The sequence below is a fragment of the Prionailurus viverrinus genome, chromosome B3 (genome assembly GCF_022837055.1).
Source record: "Prionailurus viverrinus isolate Anna chromosome B3, UM_Priviv_1.0, whole genome shotgun sequence".
NCBI classification, from domain to species: Eukaryota; Metazoa; Chordata; class Mammalia; order Carnivora; family Felidae; genus Prionailurus; species Prionailurus viverrinus.
In genome coordinates this window covers 4,138,713-4,155,109 of record NC_062566.1, presented here as the reverse complement: position 1 = coordinate 4,155,109, position 16,397 = coordinate 4,138,713, and the positions used below count along the sequence as shown (strand labels likewise).

At 37.6% G+C, this 16,397-nt stretch overlaps 1 protein-coding gene across 1 annotated transcript in view; it reads left to right on the top strand.

Annotated features, from left to right (window-relative positions):
* The window catches only part of AGBL1 (AGBL carboxypeptidase 1), a 789,011-nt gene that overhangs the window by 474,153 nt on the left and 298,461 nt on the right, over positions 1–16,397 (top strand). Inside the window, exon 22 of the mRNA XM_047861651.1 lies at positions 10,649–10,812. Within this exon, the coding sequence (XP_047717607.1) occupies positions 10,649–10,812 (164 nt within the window). The remainder of the gene's footprint in view (positions 1–10,648; positions 10,813–16,397) is intronic.

Genomic DNA, 16,397 nt, shown 5'->3' with positions numbered 1-16,397 from the left:
CAAAACACATCATGATATTAATATTCCATGATGTGAATACACTCAAGTTTGGCTAGTAATATACTGGCACACATTTAGGATTTTTTTCAATGGATCATCTTATGATTATTTTCTTAAGATTGATTTCTGGAATTTGAATTGTTAGCTCCAAGAGCTAAACATTCTTAAGGCTTTTGAACTATATTTCCAAATTATCCTTCAGAAATACTGCAGTGATAAGACCTTCCATCAAAACAGATGATGATAGTGTCTGTTTATAGCCCTTTACCAGCAAAGCATTATGATTTGGGGAGTAAGAGGTAAACCTGAATTGAAAAGCAAATTATGGTATTTTATTGTTACATTAATTTGCCCTTTATATCGTTAGGTTATTTTTTTCCCCTTCATTGCAATTATATTTATTTTGTTCTTTCTGTTTTAGCTTAGTTTGTGATATTTCAGGCTACTCAGATATATTTAAATTTTATTTATTCAATCATTAATATTTTCCTTTATGGTTTCTTCTTTGAGGATATGCTCTGGAGGACCTTCTTCTGGTCTGGAGATAATAGAATGTTTGAATATATGTTTTATTCCTCCTTTAATCCAAGACTTTTAACATTTAATCCTTTAATCAAAATGGAATAATTTGTATTTGTGGTAAGATTTTCCCTTGGAATATCAACCAATCATTTTTGTTTTATCCCCATCACAACCATTTGCAGTGACTTGAAAGGCACCTTTATCATATGCAAACCTTTACATATTCCAGAGGCTTTGGCAATTTTTTTTATGCTTCCCTTGATCTGTCTTGCCATGTTTGCATTAATACCATAACGTTTAATTATTGTAAGTGTGTAAGATCTTCCCGTTATTATATTTTTTACTCTTTCTTCCAAAATTATTCTTGGATATTTTTTTTGCTATGTGTTCTTCTAAAAAGGAATTAATTCTCCAAGTCTGAAAAATCCCCATTGGTGTTTCATTTTCTTATGCTTTTATAGGCTAATACGTGGAGAATTGATACTCCATGGTGCTGGGCCTTGCTTTTCTAGAATTGGGCATATTCCTCCATTTGTTTAAAATTTCCTTGTTATCTCTTAGTGAAGTCCTGGGATTTATCATACAATCCCTGGGGTATTTATTATTAATTCTGTTCCTAGATACTTTATAGTTGTGTTGCTATTGTGAATGGGATTTTTATTATACTTAATAATTTATTTTGCTGGTTTATGTAAAGAAAATTGATTTGGGGATATTTAATTTGTGACCTGTCTGCTTCCTCAATTCTTGCCTTCTATCTAATAGATTTTCTGTTTCAGCTGATTCCTTTGGTTTGTTTTAGTACATAATCAGTCTTAAAATAAAGATAATGTGATTCCTTCCTTTCTAATACGTATGACTCATTTTTTCTTACCTTATTGAATTGTTTGGGACCTGTCAAAAAATGATACATAATAGTGATGAGAGCAGGTCATAGATCGGCCATGGTTTTAATAAGAACTGGTTATGTCAAGTATGGTTTTGACTGTTGGTTTATCTAAGTATTTGCTATTGTTAGTGGTGATAATAAATACTTGTATAATGTGCAATGAGACAAGTGCTGATGTAAATTTTTGTATATACAACCTCACTGAATTGTCTCAGCAGCTCCAGGAGATAGGTGGTATTATTATTATTATTATTATTATTATTATTATTATTATTATTTTCCCCATTATAAAGATGGGAAAATTGAGGCACCAGTAGGTCAAATGACTTCCCCAAAACTACACAATTAGTAAATGGCAGCACTGGAATTGATGTCAGCAATCTGGGCCTCAGGGCCTGTGTTTACACCCACCTTGCCATGCTACCCCCTCTAGTCTAGAAAGAGTTCTGGCAGGTTCATATACTAAGACCTATATCAGAAATGGATGCATCCATCCAGAAGTTCTTGTTGTTGTTGTTTCCTTTCTGCCTTTTGGTCTGTTTATGTACTAACATTTATGTTAGTAGATTTCTTAATGATGTCACCCCATGCCATCCTTAGCAAAATACTCTCTAGATCATGCTGCAGAATTATTTTTTTTTTCAACGTTTTTTTATTTATTTTTGGGGCAGAGAGAGACAGAGCATGAACGGGGGAGGGGCAGAGAGAGAGGGAGACACAGAATCGGAAACAGGCTCCAGGCTCTGAGCCATCAGCCCAGAGCCCGACGCGGGGCTCGAACTCACGGACCGCGAGATCGTGACCTGGCTGAAGTCGGCCGCTTAACCGACTGCGCCACCCAGGCGCCCCTGCAGAATTATTTTTTAAATGTTTATTTATTTATTTGTGCGTGTGTGTGAGAGAGAGACAGAGAGACAGACAGACAGACAGAGAGAGAGAGAGAGAGAGAGAGAGCATGAGCAGGGGAAAGGGGCAGAGGAAGTGAGAGACAGAATCCCAAGCAGGCTCCACACATAGCATGAAGCCTGACACAGGGCTGGATCTCACAACTGGGAGATCATGATCTGAGCTGCAATCAAGAGTCAGACACTTAACCTACTGAGCCACACAGGCAACCCCAGGCTGCATAATTATTTTTATATATTCCTATTTCTGAGCATAAACAACATTTTCTTTAATTGGGATATCTCTCCATATATGTAGATATATGTATTATATGTAAATTTATGTAGATATATGTAGATATAATTGGCATATAGCATTATATTAGCCACAGGTGTATCACACAGTGATTCAACATATGTACATATTGTGAAATGGTCACAGTAAGTCTTATCAGCATCCATCACCACACAATTATAATTTTTTTTTCATGTGGTGAGAACTTTTAAGATCTACTTTCTGAGTAACTTTCAAATATACAATACAGTATGTTAACGATAGTCACCATGCAGTATGTTACATGACTTACTTACAAATAGAAGTTTGTACCTTTTGACTGCTTTCACCCATTTTGCCCATCCTCTACCCCTCTGCCTCTAGCAACTACCAATCTGTTCTCTGTATGTATGAGTCATCTTTTCTTTTTTCTTTTAGATTCCACACATTAGTGAGAAAATAAGGTATTCATCTATAGAGATAGATGTCTAATCTCACTTTGCATGATGCCCTCAAGGTCTGTTCATATTGTCGCAAATGGCAGGATTTCCTTCCTTTTCACAGCCGAGTAATATTCCATAACACACACATGCACACGCACAAACACACGCTCATTTTCTCTAGCCATTCATCCGTTGATGGACACTTAGGTTGTTTCCATGTCTTGAGTATTGTAAATAATAGGCTTGTGCTAATATTTTAAAAGAAATAGGACACTTTTCCTTATTCATTTTGTACTTGATGCCTGCTCTTCTTTGGGTTTATCTCCCTCAGGCCCCTCACACATCCACAACATTTTTGGGGCACAGAATTTTCTCCTCAATTCTATACACATTGCTTCATTGTCTTTGATATTTAAGAGTGGGAATAAATTTTAGGTTATTTAATTTTGATTGTTTATAGGGTTCCCAATACCTTTTTTTTTTTGCTTTTTTATATTAATTATATCTCATATATTTGTTGAAACTGTTTGATCTGTAGACTCAGATTTTCTTTTTTAATATGGAATTGTTCTGGGGCACTTGGGTGGCTCATGTGGTCAAGTGTCTGACTCTGGGTTTTGGCTCTGTTAATGATCTTGCAGTTCATGAGTTTGAGCCCTGTATTGGGCTCTGTGCTGATGGCATGGAGCCTGCTTGGGATTCTCTCTCTCTCTCTCTCTCTCTCTCTCTCTCTCTCTTTCTGACCCTCCCTCCCTCTCTCTCTCTCAAAATAAATAAATAACTTTAAAAAAAATAAATAAATACAGAATGGTTCTCCCTTTTTCTCATCCCCTCTCTCTACTTTTTCCTTCTTCTTGGCTTTTATGGTGATTAACAAACTGAGTCTGAAATTCAAAAGGGAGTAGATCACTTTTCCTTAATCTGCTCTAATATATATATATATATATATATATATATATATATATATACACACACACACACACGATTCATGTGTGTGTGTGTGTGTGTGTGTGTCATTATTTCATCTTATTTTTTCGTTAAGACATTGGGAAATTTCTTGAGGTTGTCTGATACATAATGGATTATATTTTCTGCATAGAACTGTTAACGCTCTCTTTTTAACATTTAATTTAGAAATTGTATTTTACATCTCCATAGTATAGTTACTTCTCAGCTTTTCTCATATCTTTCACTGTACTTTTACCAATGCAATCTACTCTCAATCCTTTTTGAGAATAAAATTAAGAAATTTCTGGGGTGCCTGGGTGGCTCAGTTGGTTAAGCCTCCAACTTCAGCTCAGGTCATGAACTCGTGGTTTGTTGGTTCAAGCCCACATTGGACTCTGCTGACAGCTCAGAGCCTGGAGCCTGATTTGGATTCTGTGTCTCCCTCTCTCTCTTTCCCTCCCCCACTCATGCTCTCTCTCTCTTTCAAAAATAAATAAACATTAAAAATATTTTAATTAAAAAAAAGAAATTTCTCAGATTTTTCTCATTTCTGGCAGTAAATCTTTCTCATAAAAAGACATTTGTTTGGTGTTTCAGAGAGCCATCCTTTTACCTGCAGTATTTGTACACAGGTGTAACATTTTCCCTCTTTGTATGTGTTAGAGAGTGTTTGATGATCCCCAATTTCATAAAAAGAGACAGTCTAAGCCAGAAGATGTTGTAGATCTTTGGAGGCAGATACTAATTCCTGTCCACTCATAACTTGGGTTTGAGGATGGAAACAGGCCCGTGCAAAATTTGAGGACCAATTGAAGACCACCACACCAAGGCAGGACTTTCAGGGATGACAGCCCCAGTCATCCCACAACGTGTAAAACGAGAAAGTGAGGTTGCTTGACAGTTTTAGCCATGGCATTGGGTACAGCAGACAAACAAGGAAAAGCCTTCATTCATAGTTTCTAATCACAAACCCTCCTTTAAACATATTTGGGGTCAAAATTTAAAGGTACAGTATGGCCCTACAGGTCTCAAGCCAAAGCTTCAGCCTATAATGGTCCCTGATCAGTAGTCCCCAAGTACCTAGTGGAGGAAAGCACAAGTTCTCTCTGGAGCAAAGAGCATTAAAACCAAATTCACAAAGAGTTTCTCCAAGTTCAAGAAAATGTGAATATAGAGTTTCAGATGCTTATAAAATATTTGAGCAGACAAGCCTACAATATTGACATTAAACAGAAAAGTCAAACGAATGATGGATGCCCACAAAGACTGTATATACAGGAATAATCAGGGAGAGAATATAAAATAACTATGTTTATAGTGTTTCAGAGACAGTTTTTGAGATGAATGAATCAAAAAGAAGATTCAGTAAAGCTGGAGAGCAAAGTATGAAAATAAGACATTGATATGAAAAGATACTCAGAATTTATTACAGTGATAGAAATAAAAAAATACAAAAGTAAAGGTAAGAGATATGGAGGACAGAATAAAAAAATATGTTTAATAGGAGTATTAGGCTTATCTTTGTTTTCCTTGATGAGGAATGGGGAGAGGCAATACTCAAAGAGATACTGGGTTACATTTTTCTAAGCGATGATGAGAGACACCAATCTTTAGTGTCAATAAATTACACATAAAAGAAATAAAAATAAATCTAGATCTACTTCAGAATATGGAAGGTCTAGAAAAGATCTTGCAAATTGCTGTAGGGAATTCTACTCATTTATTGGCATGCTGTAGCTTTTTAAACAGTTTTTGCTCCGTGGATGTTCTCTTGATAACACCTCTCCTCCAGATTTCTGTTTTTTATTGGCAAATCACAGCAGTAATGGTGGGAAGCATGTATGTGGGATTGGGGGTAACCACTCTGCTTTCACTGCCAAATTGTCACCATAAATCACATCATTACATGCTTGGTGTTTTGCTTTTTTTCTCACCTGTCATTAAATCGTAAGCATTTTCCATATTGTTAAATGGCCATTAAAATAATCATTTTAATGGTTTTATTATAGCCCATCAAATTTATTCCATTATAATTTCCTTAGTGCTGTCTTCCTTATTAGATACTTAGCACTTTATTTCCTTCAAATTTTGATTATTACATATAACTTTGACATAATATGTATCTTGTGCTTCACTTTTATTTTGAATCGTCCCTCAGGAAAAGTTTTTAGAAGTGATATTATCACATCAGATGGCATTGTATTTTGATATGCACCAAGTTTTGTCATGAGTCAGCACTATAGATTATAAGATTGAATATATTTCTATCAATTTTCTGGGTGTAAAAGGCATTTTTATTACATAATAAAATAGAATGTTTTTCTGTGCTTGGTTATTGCTTTTTTCCTTTTGCTCACCAATTATCAGCACCTGTGCTTTTATTGTATTGTATTGTATTGTATTGTATTTATTTTTTATCTTTTAGAGAATGAGAGCATGAGTGGGTGAGACAGGAAGAGAGAGACAGACAGAGAGAGAGAGAGAGAGAATCTTAAGTAGGCTCCATGCTCAGTGCAGAGTCCAATATGGGGTTCAATCCCACAACCCTGGGACCATAACCTGAATTGAAATCAAGAGTCTGATGCTCAACTGACCGAGCCAGCCAGGTGCCCCAGTATCTATACTTTTTAAACATCATTTGTGGATGCTATGTTTACCTTACCGATATGTAATTTTCTGCATTAATACAAATATTCTTCCCATATGTATGCTATTTAAAAATTATGTGATGATGAGGGTAGTAGAGAATTTCAGAGTCAAATGTACTTGTGAATTCAACTTATTTTGAGGTGGATGATCAAAAAGTTTCTAAAAAACATGTAATGAATTGTGTCAGTGAGATTTGCTTACAAACATGATGCATAGATAGAGACCTATACTTTCTAGTAACATTAGTATATGCATATTGGTGTGAGAGATATTGTTGGCTCACCCAATGCTCATTTTTTTTAAAGTTTATTTATTTATTTTGAGAAAGACAGAGACAGTGCAAGTGGGGGAGGGGCAGATAGAAAGGGCGAGAAAATCCCAAGTAGGCTCCACACTGTCAGCACCGAGCCTGACATGGGGCTTGAACTCATGAACCGTGAGATCATGACCTGAACCGAAATCAAGAGTCAGACACAACCAACTGAACCACCTAGGCTTCACCCCGCTTTTTAAAAAATTATTCAGCACTCATTTCTAACACTTTTCTCTTACCTGTCTCTTTTAAAGATACTGAACAATCTAAAATATTCAGTTACCAGACCATTGTAAAGCTAGAGTTGGCTCTATTATACAGCTCTGGCCAAGAAAATGTAAGCAAAAATATGCTGGTGCCTCCTTTCCCCATTTTCCTTTCTCCTTCCTTGAGTGCTGATATGCTGGCGGGAGCTACAGCAGCCACCTTGTAATCATGATCAGAAAACCAAGAAAATGACAGATACAGGAGTCCTGATTTTCTTAGGCCTCTGAAATAATGCCATGAACTTCCCACCCCCAACTTATTATGCATAAAAAAATAAAACTCAATTTTTGTTTAAACAACTGTAGTCAGTCTTCCTGTTGTAGCTGGCTGTAGGGGAAAACATCCTAATTAACACATATAAGCCTACAGGGAGAGGAGAGTTGGGTCTCTATTTTAACAAGGCTCACTTTTTATTTAATGTTTTTTATGTTTGTTTTTTTGTTTTTGTTTTTGTTTTTTGAGAGAGAGAGAGAGAGGGCATGAGTAGGGGAGGGGCAGAGAGAGAAAAGGAGACCCAGAATTCAAAGCAGGCTCCAGGCTCTGAGCTGTCAGCACAGGGCCCAACATGGGGCTCGAACTGGTGAACCCTGACCTGAGTTGAAGTCAGCCGTTTAGCCAACTGAGCCACCCAGGTGCCTCAATAAGCCTCACTTTTAAACAAACCCAAAGCCAGCTTTATTTATAAACTTGTTACTGAGAACCTGTGATAACTGACCAAAGTAGATATCAGAATTTCTAAATTTTATCTACCTGTTTTCTGGATCATATCCAGAGATGTGAATGCATCTCCTGAAGCAAAACTAAAATAAAGTATTTAAATCCTCATGACACTTGACAGTGGGAGAACATAATTAAAGACATTCATATACTTGCTATGCAAAAAAGTGAAGTTCCACTTGACAAATCCAAGAGACAATTCATCCAAGCCTCTCCATATCTATCCCTGTAGAGCCATTGCTTATCCATTATTATATATTGAGGATAAGCTATATAACAGGCTATGTGCTCTATGCCAGGAATGTAAAGAGGCAGACACTGCTCAGTTCTTGCCTTTGAGGATTTCATTTCCAGGCTGGGTGTGGGAAGTGAGAGGAGACTCTCCATATAAACAAATATTTTTGATACTGTGTGTACTGTGTGAGAGTGAAAAGAGTAGAGTAGTAAAGAGAGATTCATAATGGAGAGCAAAATGGAATAAGTGATTTGCTCGAGACCTTACAGCCAATAAATAGTCCGTTTCTTCTGGCAAGTCTTTTTCATGATACCAACCATTGCCTGAGATAAACAGATCAATATTTGGGATACAGAAATGTTTTTGTGTTATAAAAATGCTGTCATTTGGGCCATTGTTTACAGAAGTTGACTGGTGTGAAGGTGTTGCCCTTGACCCAGCAATATGGCTCATGCTATGAGATTTGTTGCCCTCAAGGACTTGTCCCTTTTTTGACCTGTTATGTGTTTTGCTAGACGCTAGGGTTACACATAGGTGTCAGGCGTGCTGCGTGCCTGAGGGGCTGGATTTTTGTTCATATTCTCCTTGTCTACTCTTTCTTGCCACCAGTGAGGTGGCTGATTGAGGAGGAGGGCATGGCCTTTGCTTCATAACTCCCCATCCAACTGGCCATTCTAGAATAAAGAAAAGCACGTAGGAAAACAGGGTGCAGGGGAAGAATGAGACCTTAGAACTTTAGTTCGTGGAAAGAGACAGATTTCTCTCTCTCTTTGTTCAGTGATCTTTTCTATTGACTTAAGAAAAATAACTTGTTAAGCATCTGTCTTCCCCTCCCATTGCTGTTGTTTATGGAGGAGCAGATTTCCCTTAATTCTGAAGCAGTGTCTCCTTTCCTTAGGAAAACAGGTGTCTAAACATGCAGCAAATCAAATTGTCAAACAGCTGAAATAGACATTCTACTTTCTTTTATCCTTTTACCTAGAAATTCTTTGGTGAGCCTGATGATTTCCTAGTTTGGAATTTTGTTTTTCCTTGTGATACTTATGACCAGTCTTTTTTAAATATTTACTATCACATCTCTGTCTTCTGTATCACTGCTATTTGGATATGAAAATCTATTTAAGAAATAATATTCAACTTTTGATACCCTTTTATTTAAGTGAAATGTGTTTATAAACATAAAGAACTCAGGACCACATTGAATTCTGTCATATTAAAAACATATTTAGGAATAAAGAAAGAGAAATTGAGCTGATATTGACCAGTACTTTTATGTGCACCCTCAAATATTCCTTGTCACTGCATGTCTAAATATATGGAGGGAAGAATTATGATCTCATTTTTCAGATGAGAAAATCAAGGCTAATAGAGTTCATTAAGTCCAAGATCACACAATCAGAAAATATTGAAGTCAGGATTCAAAACCAATCCCTATCTAATTTCGAAAACCATGCACTTTATACTTCATCACATAATAGAGTCCTTCCTAATCTAAGTATAACACTTTGGTGAGCAGTCGAGTCTAGACTCTATTGCTGTGAGGTCATGGATAAAGTATCAGCTCCATGGTTTTAAATCTCCTTCTGTGATGAAATGGCAATACCTATGTGATAGGACTTTGGTAACTATTAATTGAGTTAGTGCATGTGAAAGGGCTCAAACAGTATTTGGTACCTAGTAAATGCTCTGTAAGGTTGTTTATTATTATTATATGTCACTTCATGGTATAATAGCATGAGTATGCATCATGGCTTTGCTTTCATGTACTGTCTCATCACGAATGAATAAGTGGTGCTAAACAGATGTTGGTGTTGTTTTTAAGTTCTGGTATTTGTATATGAAGGATCCCCCTAATTCTTCTCACTGATTGACAGATTTACGGGAGAGAAAGGGATTTTAGTACAATTGTTCACAAACTTTTGTTTCAACAGTAGAACCCTTTTTAAAATACATATAGAAGAGGGACGCCTGGGTGGCTCAGTGGGTTGAGTGTCCAACTTTGCCTCAGATCATGATCTCACCACTTATGAGTTTGAGTCCTGCATCGGGCTGTGTGCTGACAGCTCAGAGCCTGGAGACTGCTTTGAATTCTGTCTCTCCCTCTCTCTCTGCCCCTCTTCCGCCTCACACTCTGTTTCTCTCTCAAAAATAAACATCAAAAAAATTTTTTTTAATTTAAAATACAGATAGAGGCATTGCTGCTTTGACTGAACTAAGGGAAGTGACTCCGGGAACTCTATCCACCCCTTTGCCCTCCAGGACCCCTGCCAGCTCATTATTGCCTTGGGGGTCTTTCTGGGAAACCTTGAATGACACATAATGCAGACTGAGAATCACCAATCCACAAAGCATCCAACAAAGCACATTGGATAGTGACTGATAAATACTATCAATTCTCAATTTCTGTGATAGGCGAGTGTCCAGAAGCCCTCACTCTGGATCTCAAAAATTGTCTTTACTCAGTTTCCATTACATAGTCTCTGCTGATAGTTTTGTTTACCTGGCAGGGTCTACAGTTTGGAACCAGTGAACTGGAGGAGATGGGAGCCATGTTCTGTTTGGGTCTCCTCATCTTGGAACTAAAATCTGTAAGCTGTAGTCATCAGCTCCTGACCTGTGCAGCAACTCTCCTGAATGCTGAGGAAGAGGCTCTGGACCACCACCTCCAGCGGTAAGATGCTCACAGGGGTGTGAGGGGAATTTGGACCTTGGTGTTCCGATCACAGCACATCTCAGAAATGAAAGCCATGTGGTCCTATGGGTCTTTGACAAGGACAAAATATGGAGGAGCTGCCAATTGAAAGTAGGGGCAGTCACAGTCTACTGGACCCAGACTCAGGGTCATTCTCACTTCCTGTGTTCTTCACTCCCTGTGTTCTTACTGAACACAGGGAGGATGCTGCCTACTTGTACACATAAATGAATATATAAGTCAACATGTAGTTAAAAACATGCATTATTAATAAATTTTGCTTGTGATAAAGAAGATGCAGCTTAGCAACACACATGTGCATCTACATATACTTATGCCTGCCAGTAATGTGTTTATATTTATTCAGGCATCATTTGGGAGCCTGTTACTCGGCAAATAAAGGTAATCTCACTGCCAATATTTAGGAACTTGGGGACAAGAAATGTATCCTCTCCCCATTCTTAAATAGCACTGTTCCTTCTCAGATGATGAGAAGAACCACCTGAAGATGATTAATACATTTGCCTGGAGACCCTGACTCACAGCCATGGCAGGGGAATGACAGATTTCCAAGGATTGTGAGGAACATTAATGAATCAAGAGAGAGGGAACCATTATCCATATGAGCCTTTTTGATGCCTTTTACTCTGGACAAATATTTTAGACTTGACAAAAATAGATTTAGGGGCAAGAAAGGAAGATATAATAGCCATATGAGAGCAGAGAGGACCAAGAAAAGTCAGAGGAGTCAAAGAAGACTAAGTCATTGCCCATATTTTGAGCCAGGGAATGGATGGGGTGTTGAGCTACTGGAGGAGGAAGTACCTACTGGTGAATGAGGAAGCATCTCATCATGTCCTTCATGTCCAAAAGCAGAGAGAAAGCCATTAATACAGGTGCCATTTTATTTCTAGTGCATTTTCATTCATTTTCCTCCTGCCATTGTTAGGCTGTGGTTCCAGTGTGACTTCTCACCAAATGGCCAGTCAAGCCTAAAATGATCTAGCAGTGTAAATTAATTTTACTTTGGAAGATACTGGTTTCTCTGAGACTTAATTACCTAAATGCAGTAATTAACTTGCTCGTCATACTGTGCTATAGATCATAGACTATGGGGACCTAAGTAAATCCAGGCTTCTTTCCTCCCTAGAGACGCTGCCCCTGATTTCTTTTGTTTTGACATCACCACCACTGCCATCTGCCCCCAGTCCCTTCAACACCCCTCAGCGCCCCAAGGCTTGGTGTGTTTGGCATCACTGTGGTGTTTCTGCCTCTCCCTCTGACAGCAAGCACTTCTACCTGCCAGGATATATATTTCATCTTGTCTTTTCATCTTTTGCTAAGCTATCTTGGGTGCAGGCATGCCTGAATTTTCTTTCTTTCTTTCCTATCCCCCCACTTTCTTCTCTGCTGCTCATTGAGAGAAGATTGAGCAGACCTGGCATTGCTTGCTTTCCCTGAATTGATTGTGCCCGTCTGTTTGATCCAATGCAGTGAGGATTAGTTGCCTGTAAACTGGAACAAGAAGAAATCTATCAAAGAAGTGCCTCTTCTAATTCAAGTCTAAAGAATTTGGTGTCGAGCTCCAAATACAATAGCTGCCATGTGGGTTATCATAAGAAGATTATATTACTTATTCTTCCATGCCATCCCAACACTCCTGATTATTAATTGTTCAGTTGCAACCATCCCAAGGGTTCTAAAGCTTAAAGTCTTCCCTGACCTCTGGCCCTTCTTAGGCTGGTGCAGCTCCAGGGCAGGATACTACACATAGGATGTGATTCATGTGTGTGTTTTAAGTAGGTGTACACTACATTCAAGAGGCATGGAGTTTGGTGGCAAGCAGTGGGATGGAATTTGCCTGTTTCACCCAAACGTTGTTATTGACTTAATCCACTCCTATTCACTGAGGCAGTTGGACCAAAACAGACTATGGTTCCTGCCCAAAGGACCTGGAAACTGCATGATTGAGAGGAAAATCACCCTGAAAATATCTTGACCAAGATATTGGCTCCTTATTGGAGCCAATAAGGGTGTATTCATTAAAGGATGACGGAGGGGAACTTAAAATAAAACCCACTGGTTTGCAATCAGCAACAGGCTGTTTGAGTACCTTTGATTAGTTTCTGATAAATAGGGCTCAGTCATGAGCTCTAGTAATCAGCAGAATGGAGCAAATCCTAGGGATTTTGTTAGCAACAGGGATGTTACTATAATACAAAGAGCATAACTAATGTTTGTCAACACTACCCTCCGTATGCTTTAAAGAGGAGATTTCAGCCACCCTCCTCCCCACCGATGTTTCCCTGGGTGTGCTCTGTATAACAGGGTTATATACTTTGGGAAGATTCTTTTTTAGTTGCACAGAAGGAAATACTAGGGGGAAAAGAAGGGTGGGTTTTTGCCTAAAAGTCAGTTGTAAAGAAATCTGAGGACATCGTATTTGGAATCTCTTAGGCCCCCATAGAAAGTGTTAACCCCGGGAGTAACGTGCAGGGAAGACAAAATATGGCCTTATGCTGCAAACACCATGGTTTTTTGACAATAGTTTTCACACTTCATTTACCATAAAAACAAGTAGAGTGTAGTCAACATCCACAGAGAAACTTACCATTTTTCATGGGCAGAGAAAGAGCAGAAATGGTGGATGTTTGCCCAGTGGCCGAAGCGTAAAAAGAAGTATGGTGCATTGAGCTCTTTGTTTTGGTTTGTCTTTTACAGTTTCTCTCCTTCCCCGTTGCTCATTTAAAAAACGTCTGCAGACTCCTTAAGGCGTCTTTTGATCTTTCCTCTCCTCTTCCTTCCTCCTTTTTCTCAGTCTTATCCCCAGAAATAATTGCGCGCACATTGCAGGAATGCTAAGCTGTTTCTTCAGGAGGCGCCGTTTATCCATTGTGACAGGTCTTTTGCAAAGTCACTTAACAGTTTTGCCGAGTCAGCCACTGTTCATCTCGATTTGTATCCCTCCAATGCCTCTTGCCTTTCTCAGCTGAGCTCCCCTATCTCCACTTGTCCCTCCATTAATAACAGAGAGAGCTCAGAATTTCTGAGCTGTGCCTGGCTATAGCTCCATATCTAGTTTATTCTCCCAAATGATAGTCCTGTGACATGAACCTGGGCTCCCCCGAGCATCAGGACAAGTTCATTTTGTCCTCTCTTTAGTTTGATGAGGCAAGACTAAACAAATAAAAATCTGTCATAGACTTTAGAGAACATAATTATATTTTTAATAATTAAAAGGTACTTGATTTTTATTTAAAAATAGTTTTGCCTTTCTCAATTATATAAAAAAATTGTATTTTGGTAAATCATATTAAATTATATTTTGGAGAGCACACAAAAAAATAACATATACCTGACTTTAATCACCCTACTTTTAATAGAGAACTGTTGTCAATGTTTTGGTAAAATTAGATTACTTTTTTCATCTAAACAAATATGTAACATCCTTAACAACAATGTATGAGAGGTCCCTTTTCTGTAACTTTCTGAACACTGGTTTTCTTTCTTTTTTTAAAAATAGACTTCATTTTTAAGAATAGGTTTAGCTTTACAGTAAAATTGAAAGTACAGAGGTTTTCCATCTACACCCTGCCCCAGACACACACAGCCTCCCCTGTTATCAACATCCCCCACCGAGTGGTCCATTTGTGACAATTGATGTACTGACACTGACACATCATTATCATCCAAAGTCCAAAGTCCACCTTAGGGTTCACTCTTGGTGTTCTATAGTTGTGGATTTGGACAAGTGTATCTACCATTATAATTTCATACAGAGTAGTTTCCATGCCTTAAAAATCCTCTGTACTCTCTGCCTATTCATTACTCTTTCCCCACTACCCCCTGGCAGCCACTGATCTTTTTACTGTCTCCCTAGTTGTACCTTTTCCAGAATGCCGTATAATTGGAACCATATAGTACATAGCCTTTTCAGATTGACTTCTTTCTCTTAGAAATATGCATGTATGTTTCCTCCATGTCTTTTTCATGGCTTGATAGCTCATTTCTTTTTAGCACTGAATAATATTCCATTGTCTGGATGATTCACAGTTTATTCATCCATTCAAGCCACTGAAGGACATCTTGGCTGCCTCTAAGTTTTGGCAATTATGAATAAAGCTGCTGTAAACATCTGTATACCTATTTTGTGGGGACATAAGTTTTTCAGCTCCTTTGGGTAAATACCAAGGAGTGTGATTGCTGGGTCGTATGGTAAGAGCATGTTTAGTTTTGTAAGAAACCACCAAATCATCTTCTGAAAGGGCTGTACTATTTTGCATTCCCAGCAGCAGCAAATGAGAGTTTGTACTGTTCCATATCCTCACTAACATTTGGCCGTGTCAGTGTTCTGGATTTCGGCCATTCATATAGGTGTACAATGATATCTGATTGTTTTCATTTGCATTTTCCTGACAACATGCCATGTGGAACATCTTTTCATACGCTTATTTACCAGATTTATGTCTATCTTCTTTAGTGAGGTGTCATTAAGGTCATTGGCCCATTTTTTAATCAGGTTATTTTCTTCTTACTGAATTTTAAGAGCTCTTTGCATATTTTGGATAATAGTCCTTTATTAGATGTGTGTTTTGCAAATATTTTCTCCCAGTCTGTGACTTGTCTTCTCATTCTCTTTCGCAGTATCTTTCCCAGAGCAGAAGTATTTACATTTAATGAAATTGAGCTCATAAGTTATTCCTTTCATGGATCGTGCCTTTGGTGTCGTATCTAAAGAGTCATCACCAAACCCAAGGCCATTTAGATTTTCTCCTACATATTTTCTAGACACACCAGTTGCTTTTGCATTGAAATCTTTGCCATTTTTAGGTGAAAATGAGTTGAATTTGGATGTTTTTGTTTTTTGTGGATATGTGCATCCATTTTTTTCTTTGTTTATTTTAGCTTTGATAACCTTCCTATCTCGGTATAATAACGAATAATTCATAATTCAAATAATTAGTTAAATAATAATTTATTGTAAAAATGTGTTATCTGTTACTATACTGAGGTACATAAGTTTATAATAAGGCTATTTACATATTATAATTTCTTTTCCATTTTTTTTACCATTGAATAGTTTTATATTTCTGTATTACTAATCATTTGCCCTAGAAATTACTAAATAATCCATCCTTCATCAGTGGTTAGTAATGTCAGTTAGCTAAATAGCATTTATACATGTGTGTACCTGGGTATATTTTCTTGATGTTATATTCTGTTTCATTAGTCTGTTTGCCAGGAGCACATAGTCCTTAATATTGTAGCCATGTAACTTAAATACATAATGCTACAAGCACCACCTCATTAATATTTGTTTAAAAATGTGCTTTGCTATTTTCTCTTCTTTATTTTCACTGATGAAGCCTATAATGAGTCGTTAACTGCCAAAAATGAAACCACTGTGATTTAAATTCAAACTGCATTAAAATTATAGATTTTTTGGTCTATTGACTGTTTGCCTATATTGCTTTTTCAAAATCTGGTGTTTTGTTCCTCTTACTTAGATCTTCTTTCATGTTCACAAAGAAAGTATTGTAGGGGTTCTTTTTGTACCCTTTCAT